Source organism: Sceloporus undulatus, chromosome 6, assembly GCF_019175285.1.
Source record: "Sceloporus undulatus isolate JIND9_A2432 ecotype Alabama chromosome 6, SceUnd_v1.1, whole genome shotgun sequence".
In the NCBI taxonomy this organism is placed as follows: domain Eukaryota; kingdom Metazoa; phylum Chordata; class Lepidosauria; order Squamata; family Phrynosomatidae; genus Sceloporus; species Sceloporus undulatus.
The window spans coordinates 123,967,119-123,985,863 of record NC_056527.1 but is presented as its reverse complement, the minus strand read 5'-3'; the positions used below and the strand labels follow the sequence as shown (position 1 = coordinate 123,985,863).

At 43.1% G+C, this 18,745-nt stretch overlaps 1 protein-coding gene across 1 annotated transcript in view; it reads right to left on the bottom strand.

The window, feature by feature from the left end:
* PDLIM2 (PDZ and LIM domain 2) overlaps window positions 1-4,258 on the bottom strand; it is a 32,072-nt gene extending 27,814 nt beyond the window's left edge. The window contains 3 exon segments of the mRNA XM_042475197.1: window positions 1,215-1,366; window positions 4,144-4,181; window positions 4,184-4,258. Coding sequence (XP_042331131.1) covers window positions 1,215-1,366; window positions 4,144-4,181; window positions 4,184-4,235 — 242 coding nt within the window. The 5' untranslated portion in view covers window positions 4,236-4,258.
* Between the last annotated feature and the right edge of the window lie 14,487 nt (window positions 4,259-18,745).

Here is an 18,745-nt window from a genome sequence, read left to right as displayed (position 1 = left end):
TATTATTATTATTATTATTATTATTATTATTATTATTATTATTATTATTATTTCTTACCCACCTCTCTACATGGATTGAGGCAGGGAACAAAAAGGATTTACAAATTCCCAACCTCAATTAAAACACACACATTAAAAGGACATGCACCCCAACTCAGGACAATTTGGGTAGAATTGATTTGAGGGGCTATTCTATCACTAGCTGTAAGAAGATCTTGGACCGCATCTGTGAAAGTGCTGGAATATTTCTCTGTGTGTATCATCTGCTGCATCATTTACTACCAGTAAAGCTTGTCTTGTAGTAGTAAAGTGTGTCAGTGTTTTGCACCAAAAGAACTCTTGGGGAAGCCTGGTACTACACCAAGTTCTGGCACAGTCCATCAGCTCCATTGTCCATACTTTTATAGCATGAAACTTGCTAGAGCACCAGTTCCTGAATGTCAGTGCATTAACCCACTACCCACATCTAACCCTGACGTTAAAGTTTCCAAAACAGGACGGTTTAAGATTTGCGGTGCCCAATTGGCCTCAGTCAGAGGCAAACAAAAATGGAAAGAAAGGCTACAAAAGTCTATACGGGGAAAATGCAGTGTAACTCTTGCCAAGCTTCAACTCCAGAATGGCTCCTTCCAGTTTCTCAACTCTTTAATCAGTTACTGTTAGCTATTATTTTAGCTGGCTATCAAGAATGCCAAAATTGAAGCCACAGTGGAAGCAGATGTTGGAAAAGGTATGCTTTGGGCCTACAATTTCCAGAATCCCTTTGCCAGCATGGTCACTGGCATTTGGGGCATTGTGCAGTAACAATGACAACAACAACAAAATCTTTCCATGCTCTCAGGGGAGAAATGGACACCTTCATGGAGACTGCTAAAGTTATCCATGAGATTGAGCAATTGCCTCCAATTCATTTGGCATTGGCTACAGGTAAGCTCAGCATCGTTTGAGCATTGGACTATGACTCTGGAGACCAGGGTTCAAATCCCTGCTCAGAAATAGAAACCCACTTGGGTGTGTCACACACTCTCAGCCTCAGAGGATAGCAATGGCTAACGGCCTCTAAAGAAACTTGCCAAGAAAACCCCACGATAGGCTTGCCTTAGGCTCACCATAATTTGGAAATGACTTGAATCACACAACAACAACAACAACTACTACTACACTCACCTGTCAACCACAACAACAACAACAACAACAACAACAACTATACTCACCTGTCAACCAACAGCTGAAGCTGCCCAGAGCTCTGCTTAATCTTGTTCTGTGCCTCCACATTGAGCATCTCAGAAGTCCTCTCTCCATTGATAGAGACAATAACATCACCAGGTCGAAGATCTCCTTGGGCTGCTTTACCACGTTCAGTTACCTGTATATATAAGGAGAAGAAGGCAGGCGCAACCGCAATTCAATTGCTGGAAAGAAAATGTCCTTTCCCCTCAACTGTACCAACTCCAAGGAAAATAAATAGGAGCATCTTATGCCTATTTTCTTTGCACACTTTGCCCTTACTGGCTCTGTCCCCAGTAACCAAACAAGCATCTGCATGAAAGAGTTCTTTGGATTAGTTCATAATAAGGGCTAAATTAACCCCTATTAAGAGTCCATGCACCCACTTTATATTAAAGATTAAAAGTGGATTTGGAATGCTATGCTTAGCAGAAAAAGTTAATTAAGCCTGACAAAAAACATTCCAAGAGAGTAACTGAATTAAATTTGCTAAAGCAAAACAAATAAGTGCACCAAATTTCTCCCCTTTTTGGGTGGCACTAACTTTTCCAAAGCAAGGCTCTACTTCAGCTCCTGCATTCCTCCAGAGATTGGAGTAAACCCACTATGCATTTAACTCATAATAGCTAAGAAAAAGCAAGTTAAAAGCCAAAATAGCCCCAGATAAGGCCATTGAGAACTTTGATCTAGACCCACAACTCTTGTGGGAGGGAAAAGACACCAGTTTCCAAATTACACAGCACTTAGGGAAGCTCTTTTTCTATGATAAACTGGGAATGGAATGGAAAAAGCAATTTGATCCTGTTTACATCACCTCAATATATGCCTACCAAAATATACTAAGTGGTCAAATATGTACACCTACTTGGAAAAAAAAATCACCCAATGAATTTTGTCACTTAATTATAACACTCCCTTTAATACATAGTTGGAATGTATTAACAAGTTCCGAAAACAAAAGCTTTATACAAAACATTTTAACAGGTGCAGCAATATTAATAGCCACTAAAAAAAGTTCCATGCAACCAACCAAAATAGCCAATGACTAGGGATTATGGGAGGTGCAGTCCAACAAAACACCAGAAGAATCATGGGTGCCCAACCCAGTTCTTTATATGTTGCATGTAGATGACAGTCTCATGTGCAAGGTTTTGCAGAAAGACAGAAACTACAGTAAATGTAAAACTGGCCCCTTGCCCTTTTAATTCCTTCCTCCACCAAAAATAGTAATAAATATTGAATTTATCATTAGGTAAACTGAGAAAGCTGTTGCTAAGGAAAAGTAGTTCACCCAGCAACCCCAGGGAGCAAACCATGTTCTGGATCCCTAGAGTTAAAAGAAAGTGGTTCTGTTTATTAGCATGGATCCAATGAGAATAGCTTAGAAGCCACAAGAGGGGAGCTTGTTTACCAAGTTCGGAAGCCTGAAACATGTTACCTTGCATCCCATCAGCCTCTGACACATTTTACAAATGCAAAAGTGGCAAAAGCGAAAAGGACACGAGGAGCCATTGTCACCATCACCACCAACCGATAAATGTGATTTAGTTATCCCAGAGATAATAATCGTATATGCAAAAGCAGCATTTTCATAATGAAAAGTGCATGGCTGGAATGCAGGGTTCCTGCCTAATGCACAGCCACCCAAAGCAAAGAGCCAACTAAGCAAAACTTTCTTGGTGATGCAAACAGTTCTTTGTGGATTCAGGATAACTGCTACTTTTGAAACCATCCCACACCTTCCAAATCATGTCAAATCACCAGCATCTCTCACAGAAAAATATGCACCGTGTAACCTAAGGCCCCATTCCTACTTACAGATAAATTGGTGTGTGATCCGAATCAATGGATCGATTCGACAGCAAAGCGTGGTTCCCACTATATTTTGGTAGGATGTAGTATGAAATAACATGGAAGACTTTTGAAGTGATGATGACGAGAATGGAAAATTTATTATATGTTTTCTTTTATGTTCTTTATTTATTAGAGGTTGACGGATGGATGGATGTCGAAGGTTTGATATTTGTTTGTTTTAATAATAAACTTTATAAAAAAAGATTATTGCAGACACACAATATGGGAAGATTCAACATCCCACTTTGGCTTTCACTAGCAGGGCAAACAACACAAGCAGAACGCATGCTGTTGCTCCTTTCCTTCCCAACCAGGCTGAAAAACAGAGAATGTCCTTTGGCGAAAAACTGGACATCGGAGACAGGAACAAATATATTAGACCCCTGCTGCTTGCAGTCCATATGCACGCGCTATGGAGACTTCAAGTTCCCAGGGAGTCAGATTCTTTGAGGGGCAATGGGAGCGGGTGGGGAGAATGATAAACAGGATTTGTTCTCCTCATTAGACTGAAGGGTCTATGCTTGGCGTGGTGCCCATCCAGAGAAAGAGGCAGCTTCCTTTACAGACTTTGCCCCCAAGCAAACGCAGAGCCCTCTAAAGCAGCAAGAAAATGCTCAGCATTCCAGGATGTCCTGCGAAACTCCACAGACATTCAGGGCAGGAACAGCTGAGGCCAACTAAGGTCTGTGCTCCACCTCAAATTTCCCCAAAGGAAATTCCACTCAAGAGTCCCCAATGAGGTGTTTCATCAAAGCAGAGTGCATTATTCAGAAGGCATGCAGATGGTCTCTATGCCCACACCAGATTTTCAATCCATGGATTCCACCATCCACAGCTTGAAAATATCTATATTATATCTATATCTATTACTATTATCTTTATCTACTATCTATCTATCTATATATACACACTGTATATTATATATATTCCAAAAAAGCAAAGTTTGATTATGTTATTTTATATAATGGACACCTTTTTTTTCTATGCCATATTAATGTATACAATGGAACTTGAGCATTCACAATACCTGAAATGCATGGACATGGAAAAAGAAATGCTTACCTTAGAGACCATGATGGGCTTCCGGAAGTCCCTTCCCCTGTTATTCGGAAGCCCCAGGGAGCTGGACCCATAAGGTTCACAGTCACTGACATGGCAGTTCTAGCAGCAGCAAAGGAAATGACCACAACAATTGGTGGGGCCTGAGATAAATAAAATCAAAGAAGATGTCATGAGTCTTTCAGAGGCTTAAGGATTCAAGATAATGTGATGCTGAACAAGACCAAAATTATTGCTCGCAGGTTTCAGCAGGAGAGGACCACAGTTTGGCCACAGGATGAAAAAATTGCAAAGTCTAAGTGAAGGACTGGAAGGAGGTGGTGTGCAAATCCAATGTTTTGTTCAATAACACTAAAAACAAACAACACACAATTTCAAAAGCTGGTTCCACAGGTATGCTCCAGATTCTGCCACCCGTTTGCAGGCTGCACAAGTCTAGAGAAAGAGGGGAATTCACCACGATTTTCCAAGGCAGCCAGGAAAAAAGAATACTATTTCATGCTTTTCTAAGAAAAAACCCATCCCACCTCTATGGAAATATTACTCTCTAGCCATTGTAATTTGTTTTTCAGAGATGGGAAATATAATTCAGAAGCCATGAAGTCCATACTCCAACCTCAGTCATCTAGACAACCTTCCCATTTTCTGTCGTAAATAGAAGCCCCAGATTGTAATGCAGGTACATTCTGCAGGCATCCCCAAACTCCTGTGGGACCTCAAACCGAAGCACCACGATACACAAAAGAGACGATGCAGCAGACCTATGGCTTCTTTCATGCCTACCAGTATGGAGTATCATCAGAAGGGGAACTGGGGATGGAAAGTAGCTGTTTTGTGGCCCACACAGTGCAGCCAATGCTTGTCTTCCTGTCACAGGTCTCACATCCTGCAACCCATGAAGCCAGCAAAGTCCGCCTTGCTGACTGCAAGCACCTGGCAGGGAAGCAAGCTCTAAGCAAAGAAGGGAACAAAAACTCAAAGAGGAATCTAACAAGGGAAAGACACTTGTAGCACAGCAGCAAATGCCTTTGCTATCTCAAAATGGCGATACGAAGGGTATTTTCCCCACACACTCACATTTCCCAGTGGGAATATGGCGTGAGTGGAATGGGGTGAGGAACCCTGTTATGTCCAGTCTCAGGTCTGAGTTGACTGAAGCTTGCTTACATCTTCCCTTCCTGGTTGGAAACATGAGCAAGACAAACTTCCCAGTATAGGGGCATGTACCTGAATGTCAAACAAAGAGGTGAGACCACGTACCAAATCTGGACCCATCACCAGCTGGATTGGTGCCCAGGCTGGAGATTCCCTTCTTGGGAAGTAAGTCATGGGACGGAAATGAGCATGCAAAGAAATAAGAGGGAAAGTAGTGGTTCCATGATACAGCAACTATCACAACCCTACTTTCTGTCTTATTTCTTTGCATGCTTCTTTCATCCCAGGTGGAAATCGTAAGTCGAGGGACTTCTAAAGGGGCCACAGTTAAGGCCACACTGGACTGTGTGCATCCTGCAAGTTGGGACTGATCCTGATAAGAAGAGAAGGCATCTCTTCCATGCTGGCTATTAGGTAAACATCAAAACACTGCAATAATGGTGCTAAAATCCTCCTCTCTTATCTTCCTCTCTGTCCCAGCACCAAGATGATGGTGGTTTATTTTTCATGCTTTGCTTTTGTCTCTTCATTCCTAGCAATAAAAAAGGGAGAATAACAGTGGCCCTAGATTTTTATGACGATGAATGAGACAGTAAAGTAGCTCAAAGAATGGCTATTCATTAAAATGATGATCGTAACTGTTCAACATGCAATGACGATAGTGATCCCAAACACCTGGCAAAGGCTAAATAAATAGATCCTGATGAAATAAAAAACACGATGCCACTCTCTCTGTTGACAAGAAATCTTGGGAAATACTGTGGGCTGGTAAATTGCGATGTGCTGAAAATGTACAGTTTGGATATGCAGAGCCATGCATAGGAAGTCCTTAGACAATTGCATGGCAAATATGCCATGTTCGCACATTTCTAAACAATATAGATATTGCAAGAAAAAGTCATGTGGGACCTTAATACTAACAGGCTTCATCTGGCATATCTTTAATGGATTAGACTTCAAGGTTAGTCCAAAGCAGCTCATGCCAGATGATATTTTTAGTTTTTGAGGTGCTGCAGGACTTGTTCTTGTTACAACACATTGTCGCGGTTCCCTCCTTGGAGATACTGCAAGAATGCTGTAAATCTGCAACAGTCCTTGCTTCTGACTGGAAAACTGACCTTCTATAAGGCTATTGCTGGAACTTCTTCTAACAAAGTGGGGTAGAAAATCTCAGGGGAGGTAGAATACTTCTCATTTGCCAAGACACAAACTGGGACAAAGGCACAGAGCAACCAGATGCAAGAAGAGTGACAGGGCAGCTTCTATCTATCAGCCAACACTGGTAAACCCTTGCCAGTTCATTACTTTTAGTATTTATTGTGTTTCTCCTTCTCCTCTGTCCACCAGCCTTTTTAGTTGTATTTGACTTTTAAATGATTGTAAGTGCCCTTTGAATCCTGTGCAGGATCCTGATATAAAATACTGTAGATACAGATTTTGGTATCCACGGAGGGTCCTGGAAACCAACTCCAGCAGATACCAAGGGGGGCTGGTATCATGAGTATATGCAGTAAATCAGAAATGGGTAACCTTGGCCCTTAGACATTATTGGACCGTGCCACTTTCACCAGCCTTGGTTAGAACATCCAGGGGCAAAGGATGACGGAAGCTGCAACCCAACACTACATTGCTGGCTAAACATGGTCAGCTTTGGGTTAAAAAGGTAGTAGAAGAACCATCAACGGGCATTTCAAGGCATGCAGAAGGCAAAGGCAGAGAGAGCAAGAACTTGGAGACGGCAAACCAGAGGTCTTTTTGCCTTGAGGAGCAAAGAAGGGTCTCATTGGGGGTGGGTCTGGCTCCTTGTTCCGGGGAGGGGAAGCAAGGTCCCCAGAGACTGAGTAATTGGTAGCGCCGACATTCGGTGCCCTAGGCCACATTTATGGCTTCCCTCTCATCAGGAAGTAGGCGTGGGGAGGCACAGTGCAGACGGTGGAAGAAAAACGGCGTTGGGGAGGGCAGAAGAAGAAGACTAAAGCACCAGAAACACCAACACAGGAAGTTTGCACAACCACAAACCGATCATACTTTCCCCCCCTTCTTTGCTGGAGCAAGAGGTTGGAAGATTTGCAGCTCTGGCACAAGCTCCCAGGAGAGGATGCTGCCTGACACCATGCTGATTGGGCAGCAATGTGGTGGGTTTGAGGAAAGGCCTCAAACATACATAGAGAATAGCCCAAATGCTCTTCCTTCACACCATATTCAATCTCTTCTTAGGTGGCACTTGAAAACACTCAGAGGCCTGTTACGATAGCCAAATAAAGCTGCTTCGAGTCACAGTGGAGGTATGGTGTTTCAATGATGCATGTGTCCTAAGAGTCCAGAAGTCGCACCAAAGCCACGCTCCAGCCCTAAGAACTGGGCGTGGCTTTGGTGTGATTCTGGATTCTTAGGAACGCATGCATCATTGAAACACCATACTTCACATGTGACTCGAGCAGCTTTATTTTGGCTGTCTGTAACAGGCCAGAGGGTTTTCAACAACAACAGAAGAGCAGCAGCTCTTATAAAGCGTGGATCCAAACAGGGCTTCGTTGGTTGAGTCTTTCACCGTGAACTACTCTAAAACCCTGTTAAAGCTTGGAGGAAGACAAGAATCCTGGACCTCATTCCCACTTACAAATAAATCAGTTTGCAATCCAAATTGATGGACTAATTCGACAGCAGAGCTTGGTTTACACTGCATTTGCCCCGGTCACATTTCCTTGGTTCACATTGACCAATGATTTGATTCCAAAGGGACCCTCTTCAGCGGACAATCATCTGATCACATCATTTTAAAAATCAATTTCGATTCGCATCCCATTCATACTTGCGCTGAATCGGTTTATTGCAAAAGACGGGGGGGGGGGGGAAATGAGCATCAAAAAGAAGTGCAATAAATGGGTCTAGCGTATGGCCTCCCTCTCCAAACTGCATCTGTGACTTGGCTCAAGTGCAAACAAGGGTCATTTAAACACTTGAAGCTGGTTTGCAAACCGGTTTAAAATGTAGTGGGAATGAGGCCCTGGACAGGCTACCAGGCAAGGCCAGCCAAGTTCAGGCAAAGTGATGGGGAAGGGAAAGAGAGTCGGTTCCCATGGTCTACCTTGTCCTTGTTACTTTCCAGACTCAATACCTTCACCCTAACAGCCAACAAGAAAACATCCCCTCCAAACCCCAGACACACAAAGAAAGCCTTCAGGGGAAGAATTTCCTGCATTTACATGTTTCGGTGCCAGCAGGAAACCACCCCTTCCCAGCCAGGAACACAATGACTTCTGTCTCTAGCTGGGATGGACGGCCAGAGAGGGGGGTCTTCTACAAAAACCTTTGGATGGGGTGGGGGGGAGAACTGGTTTTCGTGGGGAGGCCCTCCATCAACAGTGGGGTGACGTATGCAGACACCACAGCCTGCGTTGCCAGAAGCTGCTATCATGCTTTGCTTGAAGACCTAGCAAGTCTTTTATTCTCCTTTGGCTCAAATGGCAAGCAGGAAGAGGTATGCTTGAAGTCAGAGGCTCTTCTTTTGGCACAAGGATGCGCGTGCGCATACTTTTCTTATTAGTGCCAGTGTAACAGGTGCTTCTGCAAGCAAGCAGGTAAACCGCAGAGGAGGAAGCTGAATCTCTCACAAATTCTTGGGTGGAACGGTTAATGGGCTGCCTTTACGTCAATTTGCGTTCTATATCAAATCGCTACTTAATTTTTGTCTGCTGAATTCGTCTGTAATGCCGATATGGCCATATGGCATCTAAATATCTGCTTTTGTCCATACAAATGCAGCATAGGGTCACCATAAGTCAGAAACAACTTGAAGGCATGAAACAACAGCTGACTTGGAGGTTTCTCATTCATAGGGTCACCATAAGTCAAAGTTGACTTATGGAGGTAGTCCAACGACCCAGAAGGCACCAGATCTCAGCAGCATCCGCACTGCAGAAATAACCCAATTTCATGCCACTTCAACTTCCCTGGTTCAATGCTATGGAATTCTGGGAATAGTATTTCTTGTAGCACTAGAGATCTCTGACAGAGAAGGTTAAATTTGTCACAAAACTACAGAATTACTTAGCACTGAGCCATGGCAGTTAAAGGGGGATCAAACTGGATTGTTTCTGCACTGCGGATGCAACCCTCATCTAATCAACCCCCTAAATTTCTATGGTTCTTTGGTCCCATGGCTTTTCAGTTAAATTGGTGTACAAGTTGCTTGACAAAACAGTGCTGGTTGGCTAGTAACTGTAGCGTACCAATCCTTTTGTAAGTCTCTGAAGAAGTTTTGTAACTGTTCTTTAAAATGATGGTGTTAAATCGTTTAAGTGAAGGATAAGCTGATAGCACACAGGTGCCATTTTAATGTATTTTAAGCCAGCCAGCTGCCTGAAGCATATGTGGAAGGGGCAAGGCAGATGGCCGATTCAGAATCCAAATCGCTTGGATGTCCATCTGCAAAGCAAGTTGCAAACGTCAGGCCCACAACATGACTGAAGGGCTTCTTCTGACCCCTGTTAAACTGCAGCATCTGTTTTCGGCCTTGATCACTGAACAATTGATGAATGGCTGCTGAATGGGCGAACTCACTTATTTGGAAGAGTTGTCGTAATGATTACTAAGACAATGCAAGTGGAGTTGTCCTTGGAACATGTACTAACACTATGAAGTATTGTTATCATTGGCATTCATTTCTGGGAGAGGTGGGCAACTGAGATGGATCTGGGGGCCAGTTTTCTGTCCCTTGGATCGTCTGATGGACACAAGGACTTCCCCCACCTCTCCCCAAAAACCTGGTATCAGCTGGAAGTCCACTTCTGGGTGTGAAGGATGCATTTTTGATATTGAGCCAGAGTGGTGTAGTAGTTTGGGTGTTGTCCTAGGGATGCATCTGCACTGTAGAAATAATGCAATTTGACATCACTTTAAGTGTTGTAGCTCCATATTATGAAATCCTGGATTTTGCAGTTTTACAAGGTCTTTCACCTTCTCTGCCAAAGAATGGTGGTGCCTCACAAAACTACACATCCCAGGATTCTGTAGGATGGAGACATAGCAATTCAAGTGGTGTCAAACTGCATTATTTCTACAGTGCAGATGCAACCGAGGGGTCTGGGTTCAAATTGCTGCTTGGTTGAAGACCCTCCAGATAAGAATCCTAATCACAGAAGGTGTCAGATCAGAGGGAAAGTTTATGAGCAAGCGTGAGTCTGCAAAGATGACAGACGTCTGCAAGCATTTGAAGATTACAGGTGTCTAAAAGTATTTGAAGCTACTTGTCATTCGACCACAGTTTTAAATTGGCCTCTCGTAATGACGAAAACAATTAGCGAAACCAACAGGTTTTACAGCGATAAAAAAAGTGCCCAGAGGTAAGTTAGGAACAACGAGGAAGAAACCAAAGGAGAAGGTGATCGATGAGACAGGCATCCACTTCCCCTTGACTTTTCGATATCTAAGGCATGTCCAGACAGCAAACTTGCAACTGAGCTATGCTTTCCATAGAAAAACATAACTTCCCCTTCATGTCATATTTCCCCCGTCTACACTTACTGTAAAGAATGAATACAGTTTCCAAAGTTACCCAAGTGACTTCCCATGTGGCTAGTCCACAAAGTCTCTATCATCTATAATGGTTCATAACCTATCATCCCCAATTTTCCTGCTCCTTTAAAAACAACAACAGTATACTGTAGTCTGGATATCTGCTGCACTGCTTTGCCAATAGGAACTTTAAAAGTGCAATGAATACTTCAAGCAAACAGTTAACACCTCATCTGGAAGGAAGGCGGACGGGGTTTACAACAGGCCAGCCACAAATCTTGGCTTTACTTATAATTGCAGTGGGATTAGGAGTTGACTGTTTCCCCCGTTGCGCTGGTTGTACTGGATCAAATGTTTGCATGGATTTATATCGCACTTGGTAGCGGATCCAAGGAAAATGTCCCCCTTCGTCCTCTGCAGAACATTTCCCCCCCCCCCAAAGTTTGAAGGGGCTGCAGAACAGATCTGGCGAAGGGAGGAAAGAAATGGCAAAGAGGGCTGTGCATTTGCTCTCAGCTACAATTATATCAGAGAGAGAGAGCGTGAACATGCGCACTGAATTCTGGAATGTGCATAATTCATACAGGTTTGCAATATTTACTTCTTTTGCACAGTTTACATGTATTTTCTTACTTGCATAATGCATGCACCTTTTATTAAATGTGTCCTGGGTCCCTTTCACACTCTGCAGTTAGAGCACCAGATTCCACTATAATGACCACGATTGGATTCTTTGGAAGCTTGGGATTTGTAGTTTGCATGAGCACTAGAACGCTCTGGCTGATAATTATGCATCCCCCTGCCTTCAATGACAATCCCAGGATTCCACAGGATGAAACCCTGGCCATGAAAAGTGGAATCAAAGTGCTATCATCTACAGTGCCACACTGCAGAATTAATGCCATGCTTTACATGCCATGGCTCCATCTATGGAATAATGGGATTTGTAATTTGGCAGGGCACCAAACTTCTCTGACAAGGGAGGCTAAATCTCTCACAAAACTACAAATTGCAGCATTCCATAGCAATGATCGCTGGCAGTTAAAGCAGTATCGAACTGCACTACAGTAATTCTGCAGTGCAGATGCAGCCCTACATACTAATACCATAACTAAGAGTACATCTGCCCTGTAAATATAATGCAGTTTGACACCACTTTAAGCCCTGGAATTCCAACCAATGGAAACCTGGATCCTGTAGTTCTGCAAGGTCTTTAGTATTCTCTGCCAAAGAGTGCTGGTGCCTCACAAAACTACAAATCCCAAGGTTCCATAGAATGGAGCCATGGCAGTTAAAGCAGTGTCAAACTGTATTACTGTACTTCTACAGTGTAGCTGCACCATAAGGCAACTACATATAAGCACTGGTGGTCCTTTGCCTGTTTACCAAGTATTGCCAGCTGCCTCCTATTCCTAGGTTGCATCTGCACTGCAGAAATAATGCAGTTTGACACCACTTTAACTGCCATTGGCACCATCCTATAGAATCCTGGGGTTTGTAGTTTGTTGCGGCACCAGAGCTCTCTGACAGAGAAGGCTAAATTATATAGCATTGAGCCGTGGCAGTTAAAGCAGCGACAACCTGGATTATTCCTGCAGTGCGGATGTAGCCCTAGTTTATTTGACCAGGAGAGCACCAATTAAGAGGGAAAGATGATGCACTAACTCAGCCATATGTCTCTCATTTAGAGAAGAAAGAGGGAGACGGCCTTTGCAAAATTCCTAGCAGTCTGCCTGTTTATGTGCTTCCTATTATTTACAGACCATCTTTCCACCAGAGCAACTCCAAAGGTAGTTTCCATATATACATACATACATACATACATATGCATACACACACATATATGTATATGTACATATTGCAATTAAAGTTCAAGCCTGAACACAAATCTCATAGAGCCAACAGGAAAAAAACCTCAAAGGCAACATCAACAAGAAGGCAATTAAAAACAGAGGACCAAAATAAGCAAGAGGATGGTGAAAACAACTTGCTTAATCTCATTGCAGAAGGCAAGGTGGAAAAGTACGATGTTCCTCTCATCTGAGCTACAGCCAAAAAGGAGATTGTGTTGTTTGCACAATGCAAACAAAAAAGCAGATATTTCATTTTATAATATTGTACAAACCCTATGAAATCTATGGGATTGCCATAAATCAGCAGCTGACTAGAAGCCACATACATATCCATCATGCATTACAGTTTTGTCCAGGATTTGTGACGCTTGCGCACAAACTCAGAACGCTTACCGGTTCCAGGGTTGTACAAGACACACATGCTGGGGTAAGGGGAGAAAGACATAAAAGCACCAGAAATATATAGCAATGAAAAAAAGAATTCCTTTATAGGCTGCAGTCCTATAAAGACTTTTGGTGCATCTACATGGTTTGAGTGCTGGACTATGACTCTGGACACTCAGCCATGGAAACCCACTGGGTGACATTCGGCAGGTCACACTCTCTCAGCCACAGAGGATGGCGATTGCAAACCCCCTTGGAAGAAACTTGCTAAGAAAACCCTATGACAGGTTCACCATAAGTCAGAAATGACTGGAAGGCACACAACAACAACACTTGAGAAATAATGCTGCCTGATATCACTTTAAGTGCTGTTGTTGATGTTGTTTTTGTGTCTTCCAGTCCTATCCAACTTATGGTAACTCTAAGGCAATCCTATCACAGGTTTTAACTGCTGTCGCTCCAGTACCCTAACTAAGGGTGCATCTACACAGTCATAATAATGCAGTTTGGCACCCCTTTAAGTGCTGTTGTTGTTGTTGTTGTGTGTTTTCCTGTCCTTTCCAACTTTTGGCAACTCTAAGGCAATCCTATCATGGGTTTTAACTGCTGTAGCTCCAGTATTGTAACTAAGGGTGCATCTACATTGTAAAGATAATGCAGTTTGGCACCACTTTAAGGGCTGGAGCTGCAGTCTATGGAATCATGGATTTATAGCTTCACAAGGTCTGGAGATAAAGAACAGTGGGTGCCTCACAAATCTACCAATCCCAAACTTTTGCAGGATGGAGCCTTCCCTGCCCAAAAATGCTGGGGCTTCACCCAACTACAAATCCCAGGGAGCCCTAGAGCCTTAGCAATTGAAGTGGGGACCAAAGTGCCTTGGCCCTTATTTCTTCTGAAACTTACTCCAGAGGAGGAAGGTGCATCTCTGAAACTGACTCCACTCCCAGCTGAGAAGCAAAGATAATTTCCAACCAGAGAAGCCTGGAAAGAGGGGCATCCCTCCCTGGGATCCCTTTGCAAAAAAGAAAGGATGGCACACTTACCCAGAACTTGGATTCGGCTCTGTTTTGGCTGTTGAGGTCCCAGAGCTGGAAGTCAGAAAGGAGGCATGCAACCAGGTTGCAAGGAAGAGCACAAAGTGCAAGAGAGGAGCAGCAACTCTTGCAGCAGCAGCAGCCTTCCCTGCAAAGATCCTCCTCCGAATGGGACTGACTAGTGACTCACTTAACTGGACTAGTGAGAGTTCAAGTGGAGGCGGTGGGTCAGCGCCCCCTGCAGGCCGAGGCGGGCTCCTGCAAGGCTTTGGAGAGCTCCACTTGCATTTGGTAAAAGGCACTCTGCAGAAACCATCCACAGGTTGACTTCCACTGCCCTGGCTCTATGTTATCTCATTCTGGGGATTGTACTTTTGGGAGGTATTGAGCCTGCTTTGTCAGAGGGCTCTGGGGCCACCATAAATTACAACTCCCAGAATCCCCTAGCACTGAGCCAGGACAGTTAAAGCAGCCTCTGGTCCAAAACGCACTGCAGAAACCATCCAGTTTGAGACCATTAACTGCCCTGACTCAATGTTATCTCATTCTGGGGATTGTACTTTTGGGAGGCATTGAGCCTTCTTTGTCACAGAGTTCAGGTGCCCCAAGAAACTACAATTCCCAGGGATTCCCTAGGACTGAGCCAAGGCATTTAAAGTGGTCTCAGGGCCAAAAACACACAGCAGAATTCAATGATATAGCTGTGTTCGTCTCTAGAATCAGTACATTGAGAGATCTGGTGGCACCTTGGAGATTCACTGAAAGAACGAAGTTGGCAGCATGAGCTTTTGTAGAGTTAAGTCTGCTTCCTCAGATGCATTGGGATACTCAGACTCATGTTCAGCTTGTGGTCTACTAGGACTCCTAGATCCCTTTTCCAGACCCCAGGGGAAAACAGGGAAGAAATAATAGTAACAACAACAACAACAACAACATTGGCAGCAGTTCTCAAGCCCAAGAGGCTGGCATGAGATGCCCAAAGCTGGCAAAAGTATCAGTGAATGCTTTCAACTTGCAAAGGCCCTGGCAACTGAAGACTAAACCTCAATAACACTTGAATAGCTGTGCTTCATTTTATTGTTGCATTTCTGTCTTTTACGGCAAAGCCCTTGCTGGATTCAATGGGACTTACTCTCAGCTAAGTATGTCTGTCTAGGGCTGAAATAATGATCAACCCCATTAGACTGCTTTGCTTACCTTTAAACTTAAATGGAGACATAGTGTGGAAGCTCTCGATTTGTGCTACGATCGAACGGCCACACAAATGGGCACACGTTTTATCAAGAAACAGACTGCATCTCCCATCATCCTCCACTATGGGCTATGGGAGTTAAAACATCTGAAGGCCCATGCATTTCTGAGCCCTGACACATGTAATGTTCTATCAGTGTTCACATAGGAATTGTTATTCATTTGAATTACACCCATCCAGTTATAAGCATACAATCCTATGCATATTTGCCTGTGGATAAACCCCATTAAGCACAATGAGGCTTCCTTCTGAATACGTATTTATGCCTGGAGTGTATTCCTTGTATTGCCTTTCTTGTTTTAAGATCTCCCAAACAAAACTTTAATTAATTTTTTGTAAATTGCAACCCGGTTCTCTTCCCAACATTGGAAGAAGGGAGCAAAACAAAACCCTTCCAGGGTTGTCTCCAAGCAGACAAAGACGAAGCATTACAAATAACAAAGTTAATAAAACATATATTTATTTTCTTAAGCGAAAATGCTTCAAAATGCTATTTCTTTTCTCTTTTTTTCCACTCTTTGCAAAGGAAAACATTTCCTAGGATGAGGAAATGAGAGAGATATCAGCTGATATATTGAAATCTCATCATTCTGAACACTTTTTGAAAGGATACATTCAAGGATCCGAGTCGGGATATTTGTTTTCCTTCGACCCTCTGTAATTTATGTCAATCCTGTTTCTTTAGACTTAATGGATTTTGAAGTGTGGGATCAAAAACTCATAATGAGATTTGCACTTTTAATTTGTAATTCAAATATTGCATCACTGGAATAAGTGATTAAATTTGGTGGGAGGGTAAGAGATCCTAGTTCAAGTTCTTTAGGTCAGTGCTTCTCAGTCTCCAAAACTGAACATGCCAACTAGTGAGTAAGGCTGCTGCCACACTGCAGAATTAATGCAGTTTGACACCACTTTAACTGCCATGGCTCCATCCTGTGCAATCCTGGGGTTTGTATTTTGTTGTGGCACCAGAGCTCTCTGACAGAGGAGGTTAAATATCTCACAAAACTGCACATAGCACTGAGCCATGGCATTTAAAGCAGCGTCAAACTGCATTAATTCTGCAGTGCAGATGCAGCCCGAGAACCAGTCAGATGAATGTAGTTTCTAAGCAGGCACACACAGGATCCAATGGTGAATCTTACTTTGGTTAAAGCTCAGTATCAAAAGCCTTGTAAGCTTAAATTAAATTTCTGCTCAAGAAGAAAAGCAAGATTAAAAGAAAATCTTGGTGGAGCATGAGTTTATGCATGCTGGTTTTCAAATACATTCCAATGAGTGCAACTGGATTTAAGACCAAATAAAGGGCTGGCATCAGAAGTTGGCACAGCCGGGCACCTGCTGAGGCACACATCCCAGCTAAGAAGGAACACATTGCCAATTCTTAGAGGCCCTTGCCTTGACTATTCCTTTTCTTATGTCACTACCTATTGACCTGTATAATCTGAATGCTTCTGGGTGAAATGCTCCTGTTGTTGTTGTTGTTGTTGTGTGCCTTCAAGTCTTTTTGACTTATGGCAACCCTAAGGCAATCCTATCATGGGGTTTTCTTCACAAGATTTGGCAAGGCTTGCCTTTGCCTGCCTTTGAGGCTGAGAACATGCAACTTGCCCAAGGTCCCCCAGTGAATGAGAGGGGATTCGAACCCTGGTCTCCAGAGTCCAATGCTCATATCATTACACCATGCCGGCTCTCCATGCTCCCATACCTTCCAAGATTTCATGTTGTTGCTAATGGACTTTAAATTTATTATCTATGTTTTATTGCCCTTTGTCCCTGGTATCCACATGGCGAAGAAGAGGAGTGGCCTTTGTCGAGATACTTGGATTTCAGGAGCAAGGTTTTCTGCTACGCTTGCAGAATATACACAAAGCAGAAATACGACTGATCGTCTTACTCTGAAAATGGTTTTCAATAACTGGAAGACTGCTTTAGACAGAAAGAATAAAAGATGGTTTGTGCATTGCTCACTCAAACCTCAGAGCATTGTCTGCATGGGAAGATAACAAAGGGAGATCAGCAATGCAGAGATTGCAATCCTATTAGTCACTAAGTAGATTCAGGAAAATAGTAATTGTTTCAGCAAAAAATAGCAGGGGGAGAGAATGGTTTTAATAACTCAAATGTTATTTAATACTGTAACTAGAATGGTTTTAATAACTTGAAGGCTTGGATAACTTGAAGAATAAAGTTCACCAGCTTTACAGCATTATGTGCAGCGGAAGAAGAGAATTTGCAACTAGGGCTGCATCCTCACTGCATAAACAATCCAGGTTGACACCACTTTAACTGCAATGGCTCAATGATATGGCATTCTGGAAATAGGAATTTGTTGTGGCTCCCTGAGAAGGCTAAATATCTCACAAAACTACAGATCTTGGATTCCACAGCATCCAAGTTGAAGTGGTTTCAACCTCAATAATTCCTGCAGTGTGGATGGAGCCACTAAGCGGATTCAGAAAAAATAGTCATTAATGCAGCATTCAGTATTATGTAAGGGAGTACATAATGTTCCTAATAATATATTAACTGCCTTTACGCAAGGGCAGTTGCCTTGACCCACCAGATGGAAGATGATGTTGGTGATAAGAGATTGATCATTGGCCTTATGTGACTGAGCAAGATCCAATATTAAAAGCTGTAGTGAAGGTATCTCTGGCAATGCAACATGCATGCAGAATATGGCAGCACCTGCTGGGGCATGCGCAGATACAGAGGGAAAGTAGTCCATGTACAGAAACAACAAAAAATAGGTTTCTATAGTGTTCTGTGGGTTTTCCAGGCTATGTGGCTGCATTCTGGAAGAATTTATTCCCGACGTTTCGCCCGCATCTGAGGCACAGAAAATTATGGACACCGGCCATAAAAGCCTCTGATTTCACGTAAGATAGATTCCTGCTTTTAAAAGCAGGTAACACATTTGACTCTGCATGTGCAGAAAACCTATCGGGTATATTCAGCCAACACAACGTTGTGCTTTTAAGGATGCTTCAGCCATACTGATCTTAGTAGTTCCCAAATGTTAGTCTTCCAAAAAGTTTTGGACTTCAGATCCCAAAATTCCTGACTGTAGGCCAAACTTGCTAAGGCTTCTGGGAGATGAAGTCCAAAACACTCAGAGGGCCAGACTGAATGAGTGTATGGAAAAAGACAGGAAATCGAAGTAATATTGCTCCACGACTTGACGCATGGCACAGATTTTTAGCATTCCATGGAAACAAACAGGTCCTCCACTACGGTGCAGAGTAATCCTCTATGAGATTGGGTTTTGCAGATTATGTCTCCTGTTTTCTCATACCAGGCACCTCTGTTTGCAGAGGGAGGCGGATGTCATGTTTGCTTTCATGGTGTCTTGAACCTGTATACATTTGGAGGAAGGAAGATGTGTGCCACTCTGCAAAGTGAAA